The 12,251-nt window shown below is 28.0% G+C and overlaps 3 protein-coding genes across 8 annotated transcripts; all 3 read left to right on the top strand.

The window, feature by feature from the left end:
- Positions 1-2,101: 2,101 nt before the first annotated feature.
- Positions 2,102-6,877, top strand: egl (Egl_like_exo domain-containing protein). Of its 2 annotated transcripts, none has more exons than XM_035081732.1 (6): positions 2,102-2,410; positions 2,840-4,214; positions 4,291-4,371; positions 4,670-4,914; positions 5,006-5,409; positions 5,597-6,877. In XM_035081732.1, the coding sequence occupies exons 2-6, from the start codon at positions 2,850-2,852 to the stop codon at positions 5,953-5,955; spliced, it is 2,454 nt and encodes an 817-aa protein (XP_034937623.1). In that variant the 5' UTR covers positions 2,102-2,410; positions 2,840-2,849; the 3' UTR covers positions 5,956-6,877. The 2 variants fall into 2 exon arrangements, with proteins under 2 accessions (XP_034937623.1, XP_034937624.1); XM_035081733.1 differs by lacking the exon at positions 2,102-2,410 and adding an exon at positions 2,590-2,706.
- A 135-nt stretch (positions 6,878-7,012) lies between these two features.
- LOC118066025 (beta-1,4-glucuronyltransferase 1) lies at positions 7,013-10,464 on the top strand. Of its 5 annotated transcripts, none has more exons than XM_035081734.1 (5): positions 7,013-7,417; positions 7,857-8,476; positions 8,937-9,907; positions 9,972-10,152; positions 10,233-10,464. In XM_035081734.1, the coding sequence occupies exons 3-5, from the start codon at positions 8,937-8,939 to the stop codon at positions 10,419-10,421; spliced, it is 1,341 nt and encodes a 446-aa protein (XP_034937625.1). In that variant the 5' UTR covers positions 7,013-7,417; positions 7,857-8,476; the 3' UTR covers positions 10,422-10,464. The 5 variants fall into 5 exon arrangements, with proteins under 5 accessions (XP_034937625.1, XP_034937627.1, XP_034937628.1 ...); XM_035081736.1 differs by having other exon boundaries at positions 7,857-8,564; XM_035081737.1 differs by lacking the exon at positions 7,857-8,476.
- A 306-nt stretch (positions 10,465-10,770) lies between these two features.
- LOC118066028 (peroxidasin homolog) lies at positions 10,771-12,006 on the top strand. Its single transcript, XM_035081740.1, has 3 exons — positions 10,771-11,032; positions 11,116-11,475; positions 11,544-12,006. Exons 1-3 carry the CDS (start codon positions 10,833-10,835, stop codon positions 11,926-11,928), a joined length of 945 nt encoding a protein of 314 aa, XP_034937631.1. The 5' UTR covers positions 10,771-10,832; the 3' UTR covers positions 11,929-12,006.
- Positions 12,007-12,251: the final 245 nt, after the last annotated feature.

The raw sequence follows: 12,251 nt of genomic DNA, 5'->3' as shown, positions 1-12,251 counted from the left end.
CTTATTGACTTTACGTTTGATTACTGAGTGTATGAAAAAAATTCAAAACAAGCTTAGTTTAACTGTTTCTTTCAGAAAACTTCATCAGAAATTCTTCATCAGTAAATTTAAGAGTCGAGCAATGACAAATATAATTTAATATTAAAGATATTAGTTAATTATTCAAACAAAAATCAAGCGTTTTCCTATTTATTCTATTTCTTATAATTCCGAGTAATTACATTAAACTAGAAAAACATTTAAATTTACATTTATAGAGACTATATTACTACTAATTATAATGTTACAATGAATTAATTTACATTTTTTGTCAAGGATCAAACTTCAATTTCTTCACTCTGTGATATTTAATTAACAGATAATTAATTTTATGTAATTTTTATACATTCTTTTTTTATCGTATCTATGTTCTTTTAAATCTCAACAATTTATCGGTAAAATATTCTACGAACAAGTTTTTTAAGTTATAGAAATAATAGAATTATAATTTTTATCTCATTTATAAAAAATCTATGTATTATTTTGAATAAAATGAAAAATTCTTAGTAGAGAAAATGCATGAATGAAAACCTAGTAAAATTATTCTATTATTCAGATACACATTAAATAACGTTATAATACATAAGACATTATGGTGTATAATTTACTTGTCAAGTATAATTATGGAAACATATCTGTTTCTCTTTGATTACAGTAATAATATAATGTATAACTAGTTATCATATAGATACCGTACTACATAAATTTTAGTCTTGCATTATTTTTTATGCAGAACACATATCAATATAAACTTCATTAAATTTTTTTGGTGTATCATATATGTTGAATAACTGAGGTTAAAACACAAAATAAATTGTTTAAGATAAATTTGCAGTAGATTTTATTTTGATTTATGAGCTACAATAATACTATTGAACACATCAAGGTTGTTTTGAAAGTAATACTTATTTAACTGTGAAAATATGTCACCAAGACTGTAGGTATGTTTATATCATACTTATTTAGACACCTACAGACATTGAATAATTGTAAGGTAAAAGTCCTCATTCACGATCATATATCTTGAATCTATCAATACTTTTAATTCAGAGCATATGATAGCGTAATTGTTTTAAGACTCGAATTTTTTTTTATTATAAATCAATTGATAATTTTGAAAATCAACTTATTAAAAAATGAAAAAAATATTGTTGCGACCTGGATTTGAACCAGGATTTTCGGGTCACCAAGGCAGTACCACCCCTACCACACCACACACTAATTTTTTTATTTTCAGCAATGACGGACTTATGCGGTAAACATCCACCGGGTCAGGTAAATGAATGTTGTAACCAAATTCCCCGTTGCTGTTCGGGCCGATGGTAAGCGAGGATATTCGGCTTCGCCACTGCCTTTTTTTTTTTTTATATTTTTTTTTGATTTTTGGGCGGGAGGAGACTATACTTTTTCTGTAGGACTACCTTATCTCTTTACCTTACCTAAAGCACTACAAACACACAACACTTACCTAAGCACGAAATTAAAGAATGCAAGGGAGCTTTCTTATTGTTAATGATTTAGTCAGAGCGCTTACTGACAAACGCATTAACAAAGTTAACTCCAATTTTTATAATTATATTTACAAATTGCTTGCACTCTGGAATAACGTACATCGTGGTCTGCGTCAATTTTGTCCCGACGCGTTACCAATTACGCTATCGCAACCTTAGAAGAAATATTTGAAATTTGTATATTTGAAGTATTGAAAGCGCTAAGAGAAATTTCTTTTATTTTTTTTTTTTTTTATTTTCTTTCAAAAAAATATCAATTATTAATATTGTACATTAAAAAATATATTTTTTTTAAGTTTTTACACTAAAATTTGTTTAAACAATTAATTAAATAATTTTATTTTCGTATCTTGTTAAACTCATATTTATTTATTTAAATTATTATGCAGAAAATTCACTGTAAAAAATATTCTAACTTTTTAATGCTAAAATGCTAATGAATGAATGAAGAGTATAAATGAAATTGTTTAAATCTACTGATAATCCTTTGACTACTCTTTCAACCCGTTTAAATTTACCGCGCATTCCAATACTTGTGACGTTCGAAATAGTACATCTCCATCCACATCACATTCCACATTGCTGTTAAGCCCAGTTAGAACTATTTTCAACTCGATACTCGTAACATTACTCGAATATTTTAACCTACAGTCTTCCTCCAATTTTTTATTTATAATTTACACCTAAATTTTTATCAAATATCAGTAATTAATATTCCGATTACAAATATGGACCTTCAAAAATTGTAAAAGATTACCAACAGTATTTGTGAAATCAGTGTACAGGTGAATTTCTAGCTCGTTATTTGAATGGTTAGAATATCATATATTTAACCTTACACCAGTCGTATTTATATTCAGGTAAAATTATTTATGTAATGTTATATTCTTTTGTAATTATCTATTGACAATATACGTGCATATTATATATACCCTTAATCCAACATCTAATTGAATAATTTAATAATTTATTATAGTTATTGCCAACCTTCTTAACTTTAATTAAAAAATCCTGGTAAATTTTTTAAATTAAATACAACCAATCTTTTATTCAAATTATGCTAAATGAATCATCAATTCATTATATTTTGTTATTTTTAATTGTTGAAATATTCTGATTGTTACCATAGAAGGCGTGATTGAGGATGTAATTAGAGGTAACTAATAGAGGAAAGGGAAAATACTTCCACTAAAAAATTCCCAACTCTCTATTTCGTGAATGATTTATAATTTATTCCTCAATTGCCATGAATGATATGATAACTAATAAAAGTATTTTTCTTATTTCAGAGAAATATAAATGATGGACAGCTCTGAATATGAATTAGTTCGTAATCTCACTCTTCTATTCTTTTTCGAACGATTGATGGATAAAGGTGGTCCACGAACTCTACATGATCTAAGTTGTCAATTTGGTGCTAAAGGATTTACTAAAGAAATGCGTCAAATAGCAGGAGGCTCACAAAGTGGCCTGCGAAAGTTTTTGACGCAATATCCTTCATTATTTGTTATTAATGGTGATTATGTTTCCGTTAATACATTTGAGCCATCTCCTGAGCAAGATACTGGTGTTAAAAAAGTTGGTAAACGAGACTACGCTAAAGAGGCTGTTGAATATTTTACAAATAAGCTTATGGAATATGGAGAAGGAGCACATGTACCAATAAAATGTTTATTAGGCCATCGATCACAAGCTTCACCCGAAGTTAGACATATTTCTGGTCAACATTACCGAGAATTTCGTGATTTTTTGCTGAAATTCCCTGATGACTTTATTGTCTGTGATGAAAATGTTATGTTAAAACGATTTGAAGGTATGCAAGGTGTTCCTTTCAGAGAATTGGAGCCAGAAATAGCCGTTGATCCAAAAATGACTACGAAATTAATCAAATTTTTTAAAAAATTAATCAAAGAAAGAGGTCCATGCTCAATTGAACAACTATTACTGTTGGCTACAAATAATACTACAAGTAATACTATCTTTACGACATCACAAGACTTGACGATATTTTTTAAAATGTTTCCGCATGCATTCAACGTTCAGAAGCAATTAGTTTCTGTATGTGATAAGGAGAAACCAAATCCTCGACAAGATAAAAATAATTCAAAAGATGCTGAAAATCGTCGACGGAATACTGATACTCCAGACTCTTCCTCATATGAATCAGTATCTAATTCAGATTCTCGTCCTCATAGTAATAATGAAACCAACTGTTCTGAAACAAATAATGACGTTTTTCCACCAGTTGAAGTGAATTGTAATACAAGTGCATCACCAATCAACATTCAACAACAAACACTTAAGCAGAGAATTAACTCTCTTGTTATGAAAACTCTTGCAGATAATACTGAAAAAGATCGAAGTTCCCATAATGTTCAAGTTGGTGATGCCTGGAAATTGAAGATTTTACAAAAAACTAAATTAGTTGTGAATGTGAAAGAATGTACGCGAATTATTGATGAAATTATGAATCCTAGAAATTCAATACGTGATAAAGTTGTTGTTTCATTCGATTGTGAAGGAATCAACGTTGGTACTAAAGGACAAATCACCTTGATACAAATCGGAACTGTATATGGACTTGTATACATTTTCGATTTGTTTACTTCTCCAGATCTTATTAATCCTTTACGAACTCTATTAGAGAGTCCATCAGTGATAAAAGTAAGTCAAATTTTTGCATGTTTTATTAAATAACATGAATAGAAAGATTAATTAATTAATTATTTTTGTTTTATAGGTGGTTCATGACTGTAGAAATGACAGTGTAAACTTGTATAATCAATTTTCAATTACTCTCAATAATGTCTTCGATACTCAGGTAATGAGAATCATGTTCTTCAAGTTTTATAACAGTAATAAAAATAGATATTATCAATTATACAGTAATATTTAAAATACCATTACTGATATCTTAGATTTTGAAGTATTCCAATATTTAGTACTTTATTCGTTATTTTTAAATGATTTGTGTTATGATAAAAATTTATTTAGGTTATTATACATACCAAAAACAAAATCAATCGAGAAATAACTGAAGTTTTTTTTTCATCTGAATAAAAATAATAAATTGTGTTAATCTTATCAATCTTGTAATTGACTACATTTATAATTTATAGGCTGCACACGCAGTTATTCAATATCAAGAAACGGAAAAACCTGTTGATAAAGTAAAAAATATCAACCTGAACACTTTGTGTGAACTATATAATGCACCAAGTAATCCATTAAAAAGTCAATTCAAGTGCGTTTATCGACGAGATCAAAAATACTGGTCACGAAGACCAATATTAAGAGATATGCTCATTTATGCTACTAGTGATGTACTAGGTCTAGTACCTCAAGCATATTCAACTATGTCGAAGTAGGTACCTTTTAGAAGCTGAATAAAAGTAGGTCGACGATTGATTATTGAAAATTTTCAATTCTATTTTTAATGAATTCTCGTTTTTTAGGTTAATCAAACCTGAGATGTATGCACTATTTCAACAGTTATGTGAAGAGCAAATATTTATGCATATATCTCCCACAGAAATGAAAGCTCGCAAAAAACAACGTAAAATTGAAGCAGAAGTGGTACATCTTCGTAAACGAATGGATGAAGCTGGAGAGAAGAATATCGTATTGAGTAATCGAGAAATAAGACTTTTGCGTTATCTATCTCTAACTGAGGATGAGAAAGAAAGATTAAAATGCAACTATAAGGTAGCAAAAAAATTGGAGAAGCTTGAAAGTTCATCGCAAGATAAGAATGAAAGTACTGATGAAGATGATGACGACGACGATGACGACGATGAGAAAAATGATGACACTGAGTGTACGAGTTTAGATAGCTGTGTATCGGATAATGCACTATACGGTACAGTTATTTTTAAGTTAACTATCATTATCTAAGCACATTCTTAGATTACCATAAATCTTGAATTTAAGATAGAAATAAAATTACCTTTTCAAGAGGATAGAGATAAAAAACGATTGAAAAAATCTTTTTTGTATTTTTATTATAAAGTATATTGAATGAAATTTCAATTTTCAATTATTTTCAGATGGTGCACAATTGAAATTAAACCCACCTACAATCACAGAGTCCATGCAAATGGTAGATGATATTTTATCTGACGAGCATATGGACCGAGTTGAAAAAATTGAAAAGCTAGAGGCCATACTTTCGTCAATAACTAATTGTAATTCTGATAAATTAATGTCAGAAACATTAAATGCTAATTCTTGTTCTTGTATGTGCCATGATACCTCTTCTTCGCAAAATCGAACGGAACTTGTTCAAAAGCATGCAGCAACTCAAACATTGAGTACTGGTGATATCGTCATAACAAGAATATTTTTTACTGATGAAGAAAAAGAGCGTGCTAATACACCAAATTCGCCAAAAAAGTCGATGCCTTAATTACGTAAAAAATCATTTAACGGCAATAAAAACGCATGATTTGAATTAATGAACAAATAAGTCTACTAACTATGGAATACTTACAATGGGTTAAAGGTTATATAATTTAGGATAGCAGAAATTAATATCTATTTTTATTATTATAATATTTCAGATGGTTAATGTTCGTACTACCATTGACTGTTTACGCTTTAAAGTTGGTTATTTACTTTTTGAGTATGTTAATTTTTCCGAGAATGTTTATTTTAACTTCATAAATGGTTATAAAGTTCTATACAAATGAAAACTAATGAAATTATAGAAAATTTTTGCGCCATAAATTATATTATAATACTTTTATTAACGTAGTAGAATTTTTTTTAATATAAGAATAATATGGCCTTACAATGATGGTATTTAAAAAAATGTTTGCAACATGATTATGACAAGATCTGAATGATGTACTCAGATGGAATATTATTAAGACTAGCAACTAGTGATAAAGCAATAAATTTATAAAAATAGGAAGATGAAAAAAATTCATTTTTAATAATATTTAGTTGTGCAAACATTTTTTTGAACTCTTAGTAGACAATATTGATAGATAGTATTAAAATAACTTCATGGTGTAATTTTTTTCTGCTTATGAAAACTTTATATTGTAATTTCGAATAATGAAAGATTTTTGTTGTATCCCGCCAATTAAAATTAAATGATGTATATTTTGTAAAATATAGTAACATACGTATTGCCGTAAAAAAATATTATACAAAATTAAATTTTTAATTCTGTGCATTGTATACGAGGTTTTAGCTGTATCTCGCTTTTTGCTAAAGGAATTTTGAAGCGAGTAAATTAAAAAATAATAATTCGGCTTTTTCATATTGTGTAATTATTTATAAACGGAACGTTGAGCAATAAAAATTTACTATTTTTTTCTAAATATTTGTAATTCATTTACATAGTTTAAAATAAATTATCAAAGTAGGTGAAAAATGTTTAATTCTAACGATCCGATATTCTATCTCGATAGTTCGCAACCCCAGAATATCAATACCAACTGTAACGTTCAAAACAGAGATGGCATGATGGGGTGTACTATTGCTTTGTATTTCGAAGGGTAGTCAGAGGTTGGTAGTTTGTAACGACTTTCGGGTAGCAATAGTGACAGAATAAACAATGAGTGAAATAAAATTTACAAAATAGTTAAATGATCATTAATGTGTTGAAAATGTGTGTTTCATATATTTTATAATCCTTTATTTAATTTTTTATCGTAATGAAAAATAATTTATTTTAAATCAAATTATGGAAAAGGGTAGTTGAATTGTAGATATCTTTTATAAATAAGAATATTTTATTTTTTTAATAATTTATATTTTATAAATAACCAAAAATGAAGATTGTTTTTAATAAATACAATTATTTGTTATGGTAATGATACCCAAAGAAAGCTGACCATTTGAAATTATTTAGAAGCAAGGTATGCATTATTATTGAAAGTTGATTATTTATAAAATTAGTGACATTTTTAATCTTTTACCATTTGTAATTACGGCTATCTGCAATGCTATGTATTTTTTACTTTTTTGCTTACATTATGGTCATAAGATAAAGGTATCTCTAACTTCAATGTAAGATTAATTAAATTATCATATAAAGTATTAAACATGAATATTAAGAATATCATTGTCGACCTCTAATCATTCAGGAATAATTGATACACCAGATAAACATCTAATATCATTTTGCATATTTAAACTGAAAGAAAAAATTTTTAATTGTTCTAAAAAAGCCACAATTACTGCAAAAGTAGTTTTTTGTTATTTAGTATATTTGCGTAATTATTTTTTTTTCGTATAAAATTGGTCACGTAATCATTTTATTGCTCATGTTGATGCACATTAAAACGTTTTTTTCAGCGAAGTGATCAATTATTTGATATTGGGGTCAGTCAATTAATTTCTACAAGATTGATTTTAGAATTCAATCAAAAATATACTTTAATATCAACGTTCAGGCATTCGCTACAAATTGAATTTTCTAAAATAAATTAACTGGCCTAAAATAATAAAATCATACTCAAGTTATTTATCTAGAATGCGTTCCAGGATGCATGAAAGCAGAAAATTTTTTTATTGCTTTTAGAGATTTTTTCTAACTAAATTTTGATTACAAAGTAAGTGCTTAATTCAATTAAAATTTTTTTAATTATTTTAAAGTAATTTAGAAATAAAATTTGGAGAAGTAAATACCGTTCTTGCATGTTTTTTTTGATACTCATATTATTAAAATAGTATTGATGAAATCGATTAGCTGAACAAAAATGCGGTATCTATGTAAAAATGTATTTTTACTCATATGACAGGGTAAAATTAAAACGGTGTCTTTGACAGAGGAGTTATACAATTGGGTTTCTGGATGATGATCAATTCGCGATCAGAAATCGCATGTGGTTTCAGCGGGTTGGAGCACCTTTGCACATTATCGCAGAACGAACATCTAATAGTACCAATCGAATTATTATTTGCAGTAAAAACCTGTAAGACATTATCTTCCCATTCATTTTGAAATACTATTCATCAAATAATTTTTACACTGGCCTCACGATATCATTAGTTAGTTTTAAGGTTCAAATCATTCATTCAAATAACTGAGAATTTTAAATAATCACATACTGGCAGATTTTGTACGTAGTAATAATACTTTTATTCGAGATGAATGTACTACTTTAGGCATTCATAACATGTTCGTTGGAGACGTTAAAAAGAAACACTTAAATCTTTGAAAACACAAAAAAATCCTGATTATGTAAATTATGAATCGAATTAATGAGTAAAATATAATGTTTTGAATAAAAGTTTGCTGTTAATTTTAATAGCAGTAAATTATTTCATATGTTAATTAAAAAAGAAAAAATCTGCTAGATACTCTTGTTTATTTTATATTTATGAAGAAAAAGGAATCTTTTATTTTGTAAAACAATTTTTCTTCTCTTTCAGATGAATCATCGCTCGCGATATTTCAGCTTATTGATTGTTATGGTTCTTTCGTTAACTAATATATTATTTACTTTTCTCTTGCTTCAATCAAAGACATGCACATTAACAAATACGCCTCTAGAAGTCTTAAAACCTGACACTGCTACACATTGGAATAATAATTTACAACAGCAAGAAGAACTAACAGTTCAATGTATGTCACAAAATTATGATTCATTTGCTGATGAAAATGTCCTCAATCTAAATATTCATCTAGGAAAATGGGATAATCGTCGACTTTATAAGAGTTTTGATTCCGTTTTGATAGGCACTAAATTTTTGGAATTATCTGAATCAAATGCAGTCTGTTTAGCGACGCAATCATCTTTAGAAAAAATTTACTCTTTAGTCCAAGTAGCTCATCATTGGACTGGGCCTATATCAGTTGCTATATATGCAGCTGGTGATGAAGAATTTGAAGCTTTACAAAAATACCTTATTTTTCTTCGAAAATGTTACATGCCTATTTTTGAGAGAATTAATTTTTCTCTTACTGTGCCTAAACAAAAATCGCCTACTAAACAACCCCAAAATTTTGATGTTTTAAATTATGACTGCACAAGACCAGAAGCTACACTATCTAATCTTGTAAGCCAAATTTCTGAAGAACATACAAACTGGCGTTTGAGAAATGTATATCCACAGAACCACATGCGAAACTTGGCTCGAAAAAATTGCCAAACAGATTGGGTATTTTTGACTGATATTGATATAATACCAAGTATAGGTCTTGCTAGCTCACTTAATCAATTTCTTCGTGATACTGAAAAATGTGATAAATGTGCTTATGTCGTACCAACATATGAAATAGATACTCGGGTCAAGTTTCCATCAAACAAATCAGAATTGATGAGACTAACACGGAAAGGATTAGCACGACCATTCCATTGGAAAGTTTTTATTCATAATCAGTATGCAACTAATTTCACCAGGTAACGTATGTATTTATTAATTTCATTAGTAAGAAATAAAATTTTTAATTGAAAAAACTTATAGATGGGTGCTAGATGTTTCACCAGGGTCCAAAGAATATGAAAATATACTAGCTGGAAAGACTTACATTAGTCACAACGTCACTAATTTTGAATTTCTATATGAACCTTTCTATGTATCTAAGGACATCGCACCAGCTCATGATGAAAGATTTTTAGGATATGGTTACACTAGAAACACTCAGGTAAATTGTAATTCTACTTTATAGATATTAAATTGAATGAAGAACAAATTTTAATGCATATCTATTGGTTATGCTTTTAGGTTTATGAAATGTTTATTGCTGGCTATCAATTCAAAGTTCTATCTCCAGTGTTTACTGTTCACTGGGGTTTACAAAGCAGAAGAAATCGTTCAGTGTGGCGTGAACGACAAAACATTCTAAATCGTCGTCAGTTTGAGCAGTTTAAGAAGGAAATTTATACAAAATATCTTCATAAAACTTCAAAATAAAAACATCATATAAACTCTAATAAATTTGTAATGTCTAAATGAAAACGAGGAATTGTTATTTCCAAGGACTAAATGCAATCTTATTAGTGGAATATAACTAAAATATATGTACTATACAAAAGATTTAATAAATAAATAAAACAAGAATACTCATTTGTCTTTAGATCCTTTTAAAATAAAAAAGTTTTCGACAGTTATGTATTATCGCTTATCGACAGATGTTTATCTAAAAGCAAACTAAAACTCTACGTCATGATATTAGTGGTTACAATTATTTTTAGGAGATACTCCAATGAGGAAATGCTTGATAAGACTATCACAGGATGCAGGTTGTGCTCTTGTGTAAGAGAGGAAAAAAGATCTAGTTACATAAAAAAGAATTAGTATTGTTCTAAATTGTTTCGAAACATCATGTCTTTTGTAAAAAATTTGATTGTTTTCTGTTCATTATGGTTGAGTGTATCAAGTTTTGAATCTAAATCAGAATGTAACTACTTATTTAACACGTCCTACGTATGCTTTAATATAACTTCGCTAGGAGTATTAGATAAATCTCCAATAAATGTTACATCTATCAAAATCTCAGAATCAAATCTTGTTAACATACCAGGGTAAGAATAATAAGTGAATATATTCTGATAAAAATTATATTAATTAATTCTTATTTTTTCAAGTATCAATTTGTTTTTTACAGATATACTTTTGTCAAATTTGGACAAACACTTTTATCATTAGATCTCCATAAGTCAGGGATAAATGCCATTGAAACAAATGCATTTTTTGGTTTAGCTTATTTAGAAAAACTTGTGCTATGGGGAAATAATTTAGTACGTGTATCAGCTGAGTGGTTTATTTATCCAACCAATATTCGGCACTTGGATCTATCATTCAATCAAATCAATGATGTGATGGACGTTAATTTTTTTTATTTACTTCCGCGTTTGGAGAATTTATATCTGGACAACAACAAGTTAATGACAATTGATTACAATGTATTTTACTTGATGCCATACTTAAAAAATGTTCAGATTGGAAACAATCCATGGCAATGGAAGTGAGTATTCATTTTTGTAACATTATAAATTAAATCATGACTTTTTAATAATGATTGAAAATTTTTAGGTATCGAATTTTACTAATGTGGAATTTAAATAACAAAATGGTAGCAAATGATGAAATTTGGGATGATTGGGAATGGATATCTCATGCTGTTCGGCAATGTAAAGAAGAAAATCATGACCTATTGATTGAAAACAATGTACTGTATTGTGCATTTCGAAATATTCTTGACTTTTTAATAACTCAAATGAGTCACACCAATAGTACAAGCATGATAAGTTCACAACCAGTTTATAGTGAACACTCTGCAAAAGCCTTGAAAATGACTCAATGTTTTAAAAATGCCATTCGTAAAGATAATTCTGAAGCCATCATGACTGCAGTAAAAGCTTCTTTGAAAAACATGATTTTAATGGATCCAACACAAAATTTTCATACTTACTCATGAACTTTAAATACTATTTTATGAAACACTTAACATTTATATTCAATAATATATTTGTGATTAAAAAATAAATTTATGTATTCTAACAACTAATAATAATTATGATTAATATAATATAATTATAATTTGTTTTATAAAATACTTACCTATGGCTTGACGCAGTCCTATTATGTTGATCTCCTATCATGTTAATAGACAATATTTACTCATATCTATAAAAAAATATAACACAACATTAAAAAACATATTAAAACTAAAATATCAATTTTTTATATTTATTCGGATAAATATTTGAACAAAATTGTCTCTGATCGTAAACAATTATT

The sequence above is a fragment of the Chelonus insularis genome, unplaced genomic scaffold (genome assembly GCF_013357705.1).
Source record: "Chelonus insularis isolate UGA/USDA-ARS -01 unplaced genomic scaffold, ASM1335770v1 contig_326_pilon, whole genome shotgun sequence".
Lineage (NCBI taxonomy): Eukaryota > Metazoa > Arthropoda > Insecta > Hymenoptera > Braconidae > Chelonus > Chelonus insularis.
This window is presented reverse-complemented; position numbering and strand designations above follow the sequence as displayed.

What these genes read in the sequence shown, in the direction of transcription:
- LOC118066025 (XM_035081737.1), top strand. Translation starts at nt 8,937, where the DNA reads ATGAATCATCGCTCGCGATATTTCAGCTTATTGATTGTTATGGTTCTT. An exon ending in TATGCAACTAATTTCACCAG is followed by an intron (nt 9,908 to 9,971) that starts GTAACGTATGTA and finishes AAAAACTTATAG; the next exon opens with ATGGGTGCTAGATGTTTCAC. An exon ending in GTTACACTAGAAACACTCAG is followed by an intron (nt 10,153 to 10,232) that starts GTAAATTGTAAT and finishes TTATGCTTTTAG; the next exon opens with GTTTATGAAATGTTTATTGC.
- egl (XM_035081732.1), top strand. Translation starts at nt 2,850, where the DNA reads ATGATGGACAGCTCTGAATATGAATTAGTTCGTAATCTCACTCTTCTA. An exon ending in GCATATTCAACTATGTCGAA is followed by an intron (nt 4,915 to 5,005) that starts GTAGGTACCTTT and finishes CTCGTTTTTTAG; the next exon opens with GTTAATCAAACCTGAGATGT. An exon ending in ATCGGATAATGCACTATACG is followed by an intron (nt 5,410 to 5,596) that starts GTACAGTTATTT and finishes AATTATTTTCAG; the next exon opens with ATGGTGCACAATTGAAATTA.
- LOC118066028 (XM_035081740.1), top strand. Translation starts at nt 10,833, where the DNA reads ATGTCTTTTGTAAAAAATTTGATTGTTTTCTGTTCATTATGGTTGAGT. An exon ending in AATCTTGTTAACATACCAGG is followed by an intron (nt 11,033 to 11,115) that starts GTAAGAATAATA and finishes TGTTTTTTACAG; the next exon opens with ATATACTTTTGTCAAATTTG. An exon ending in AACAATCCATGGCAATGGAA is followed by an intron (nt 11,476 to 11,543) that starts GTGAGTATTCAT and finishes GAAAATTTTTAG; the next exon opens with GTATCGAATTTTACTAATGT.